A 4264-nucleotide genomic window follows, 5' to 3' on the forward strand; every position below is an offset into this window, starting at 1 on the left:
TGGAGTATAAAATTTGATGGGAAAGTAAGTTCAATTAAAGAAGGAGATAAACTAATAGTAGGAATAGTTGGGGTAGGTGTTTTTATTGTTAATGAAGTTAAAGAATTAAAAGGATAATAAGAAGCAACTAAAAATCCTTTATAATTCATTGGATAATAATATTGTTGGAAGGAAGAAGCATTTTCTGTTAAGTAATTGTCATAGAAATATGAAGAAATTGAATTCAAAAAAACAAATATTGAAGAGTCAACAACTGAAAAAGGACAGAATGAATAAAAAAAATGTCTTACAGTTGATGGAGTTTTATTTCTAAGAAATTCAATAAATTCAAAATCTTCAATTGATTCATAATTAATATTTATATCAATATTTAATTCTATTAGTTGTTTAATATATTTCTCGATATCAACAGTATCACTACCATAATCTAGACAAATTGTTATTTGACGTAATCGAGGAAAAAATGATATATTGTTTATAATATATTTTAAATCAGGTGTTGAGCTATTAACTAATGTTATTCGTTGAAGTTTATCCATTTGGTTTTGAATTTTTTTAATATCTCCTTTATAATTAATTAAACGGGGATATAGAAAAGTTGTATTATTAAACTGACTTAAATCATCATCAAGTTGATATTGAATAACAATTTGTTCAATACCTTTTAACGTTGATTCAACATAAGTCAAATCACAATATTGAACTTGAATTGTTTGTATCATCGGAAAGTAAAATAGAATTTTTAATAATTTGATATCACTTTCACAATTTATTAGTGACGTAAAATATGGATTAATAAACAGTGTTTTAACTATTTGATTTGTCTTTTTATTAATACGAATAAAGGTTGAAATATCATGAAAAGTGGGTAAATACAAAACAATATTCTTCATAAATATGTCTTCTAAAATAACCATATCAAATAATCATTTTCATGATCTTATAATCATTTTTTTTTTTATTTTTTATTGAATAACAATAATTATAATTCAATTTATTGTTTTTAAATTTATCATCTATTTTGAAAATTTATCAAAAAAAAATAATTTTATAATAACAAAAATTAAAAAATGAAGATCTTAAAAAGAACTTAAAAAATTAGTTGTAGATTTAACAAATGGAAATAGTTAAATCATTTCTTCATTCAACAGCTATGCGAGGATTGTATGTTCTTATTTGTATAATTATTGCAGTGTTAATTAGACTTTATTCTGTATTAAGATATGAAAGTGTTATTCATGAATTTGATCCATATTTCAATTATCGAGCCAGTAAATATTTATTAGCAAATGGATTAGATGCATTTAATAATTGGTTTGATGAAACTGCTTGGTATCCTTTAGGGCGTATTGTAGGTGTAACTGTTTATCCTGGATTAATGTACACATCAGTATTTTTCTTTAGGTTACTTGAATTTTTACACTTGTCAGTTGATATAAAAGAGATTTGTGTATTTATGGGGCCATTTTTTTCTGGACTTACTGTCCTTGTAGGTTATAGAATGACTATTGAAATTGCTTCACAAAAGGCTGCATTAATTGCTGCATTATTAATTGCTATTGTTCCTGGTTATATTAGTCGTTCAGTTGCAGGAAGTTATGATAATGAATGTATTTCTATTTTTGCTTTATTACTAACATTTTATCTTTGGATCCGAGCAGTTAAAAGTGGAAGTCCAATTAAAGCAGCTTTATGTGCACTTGCATATTATTATATGGCACTTTCATGGGGTGCTTATGTGTTTATAATTAACTTAATTCCATTACACGCATTCTTATTATTAGTCTTTGGAAGATTCACTAATAGGTTATACACTGCATATACAACATTTTATATAATTGGTATTTTGTTATCAATGCAAGTTTCTTTTATTGGGTTCCAACCTATTCGTTCATCTGAACATATGGCATCAATGTTTGTATTTATCTTTATCCAATTATATATTTTCTTTAGTTGGATTAAATCAAAATTATCTGAACAACAATTTAAAAGATTTTACACTAAGTTAATTATGACAAGTATTATAACTGGTATTCTTGTTATTACAGTATTAACTCTTACTGGTAAGATTTCTCCATGGACTGGTAGATTCTATGCTCTTCTTGATCCTACTTATGCTAAAGAACATATTCCAATTATTGCATCTGTTTCAGAACATCAACCAACATCATGGGGAACATTTTTCTTTGATCTTCATATAGTCTGTTTCTTTATTCCATTAGGAATTTACTTTATGTTAAAAAATATTACTGATGAAAGTATTTTCACTATTTTATTGGTAATGACAACAGTTTATTTCTCTGGAGTTATGTCTCGTTTAATTTTGATATTATCTACTGGTGCTTGTATTGTTGCTTCTATTGGTATTAGTGAAATGTATAATTCTGTTGTTAAAGTGATTTTTAAAGAGAATCAAGAACAAAATAAAAAAGTATCAAATAAAAAGAAACAAACAAGTAGTTCTTATGATTCTTTAATGCAAAATGTCGGAATTTTTATTTTTATGATTTTATCATTATGTTTATTATCATATACTAATCATTGTTTATTTGTTGGAAGAGAAAGTTATTCTAGTCCATCAATAGTAATGAAAGTGCCAACAGGAGCTAATTCCTTTATAGTCTTTGATGATTTTAGAGACTCATATAGATGGTTAAATCAAAACACTCCTAAAGATTCTAAAATTATGAGTTGGTGGGATTATGGATATCAACTTGCTGCTGTTGCTAATAGAACTACTATTGTGGATAATAATACATGGAATAATTCACATATTGCACGTGTTGGAGGAGCATTTGCAAAATCAGAAAAAGAGAGTTATAAAATATTGAAAGAACTTGATGTTGATTATGTTCTTGTAATATTTGGTGGCGTTATTGGATTTAGTGGAGATGATATTAATAAATTTCTTTGGATGGTTAGAATTGGCGGAACAATTGATCCAACTATTCAAGAAAGTGATTATTATTCTAAAACAAGTCATGAATTGGAAATTGGAGAAAATATTACTTCAACAATGAAAAATTCTTTAATGTACAAATTGTGTTATTACCGATTTGGTGAATTAATGACAGAAAAAAATAAACCAACTGGATTTGACAGAGCCAGAAATAAAGAAATTGGTTATAAAGATATTGAATTAGACCATTTAGAAGAGGTATTTACTTCTGTTCATTGGATGGTAAGAATCTATAAAGTAAAGAAAGATAACAATAGAATTTATGATATAGATTCATTACATCATTAATTACAAATGATCTTTTAGTTCACACATTGTTTTTTACTTATTTTTTTTTTCTTTAATTTAACTGTACTTCTAAATGGGGTAATAGTTCTTTTAAAATTTTCATTGTTTTTCTTTGTCTTTATGAAAAAAACAACGTTACCAATTTGAAATGATAGAATAATATTAATAAACTAAGAATAAAGCAATAAATTTATTTGAGAATCTTTTTTCGGAACTTTCACTAACGTAGAACCTCCAATTCTTTGAACTAAATTAATGCATAAACGTTCTCCTATAATTTCTATCATTTGTTTATTCCAAAAAAGACTTCCCTTTCTAATAGAGATAACTGTCTCTCTTTTTAATGTCTCATTTCTTCCTTGTGAAAAATGTGACTCTATTTCAAATCCTTTTTCTCTTAAAATATCTATCAATAAATGAATCGACTCAATCATTGTATTTTTCTTCTTTCTAAATAAAGCTGTCTTTTGCTTTACATTCTTTCTAAGATCTATTGCCTCTAGAGTTGCTACCCTAATCTTAACTAATGCTTGAAGACGAACAATATCTTCATTTGAAAAGTAAATACTATCTACTCTTACAAATGGTAATGTTTGGTATGCTTTTTTTGTGCCAAGTTTAACTTCAATATCTGCATATTGATTTAATAAACCAATACAAAATGCTCTAACTTTAGACTGATAATTTCTTTGACTACAATATTCATTTCTTACCATAACCCTCTATTTTGAGTTTCTTAAGATGTAATTTAATTTGTTTAAAACTCTGAGTTTATTTTAAAAAGAATTAAATCATTGACTATCAAATATCCCTTGTCTCTTCGTTGTTTTTTTTTAATAAAAGAACTTCTACTCGCCTTATTTTTTTGTAAATCCTTTCATTATAAAATTTTTTTCTAACAGCCGCTACTAATCCCTTCTTTTCATCTAATCTCACTCTTTTTTTTTCTATTTTTAAATTAAATTGTAACTTCTGATATAAATATTTTGTTTTTATCTTTTTATTTATTGAGTTTTA

General features: G+C 25.8%; 3 protein-coding genes across 3 annotated transcripts in view, besides 4 other annotated features; 1 reads left to right on the top strand and 2 right to left on the bottom strand.

The window, feature by feature from the left end:
- Positions 1 to 917, bottom strand: part of EDI_332350 (uncharacterized protein) — a gene marked incomplete at both ends in the record, with an annotated part of 1068 nt that extends 151 nt beyond the window's left edge. Inside the window, one exon of the mRNA XM_001733189.1 lies at positions 1 to 917. This exon is cut by the window's left edge and continues 151 nt beyond it. Within this exon, the coding sequence (XP_001733241.1) occupies positions 1 to 917 (917 nt within the window).
- Positions 348 to 398: a sequence feature (AT_rich).
- Positions 459 to 493: a sequence feature (AT_rich).
- Positions 918 to 940: 23 nt separating the features above from the next.
- Positions 941 to 1072: a sequence feature (AT_rich).
- A 45-nt stretch (positions 1073 to 1117) lies between these two features.
- On the top strand, positions 1118 to 3247 carry EDI_332460 (dolichyl-diphosphooligosaccharide--protein glycosyltransferase subunit STT3A, putative; the record flags this gene model as incomplete). The annotated part of the gene is made up of 1 exon (XM_001734230.1): positions 1118 to 3247. The coding sequence occupies one exon, from the start codon at positions 1118 to 1120 to the stop codon at positions 3245 to 3247; it is 2130 nt and encodes a 709-aa protein (XP_001734282.1).
- A 170-nt stretch (positions 3248 to 3417) lies between these two features.
- On the bottom strand, positions 3418 to 3963 carry EDI_332470 (uncharacterized protein; the record flags this gene model as incomplete). Its single annotated transcript, XM_001734231.1, has 1 exon — positions 3418 to 3963. One exon carries the CDS (start codon positions 3961 to 3963, stop codon positions 3418 to 3420), a length of 546 nt encoding a protein of 181 aa, XP_001734283.1.
- A 222-nt stretch (positions 3964 to 4185) lies between these two features.
- Positions 4186 to 4256: a sequence feature (AT_rich).
- Between the last annotated feature and the right edge of the window lie 8 nt (positions 4257 to 4264).

The sequence above is a fragment of the Entamoeba dispar genome, genomic scaffold (genome assembly GCF_000209125.1).
Source record: "Entamoeba dispar SAW760 scf_1105229458051 genomic scaffold, whole genome shotgun sequence".
NCBI lineage: Eukaryota > Evosea > Mastigamoebida > Endamoebidae > Entamoeba > Entamoeba dispar.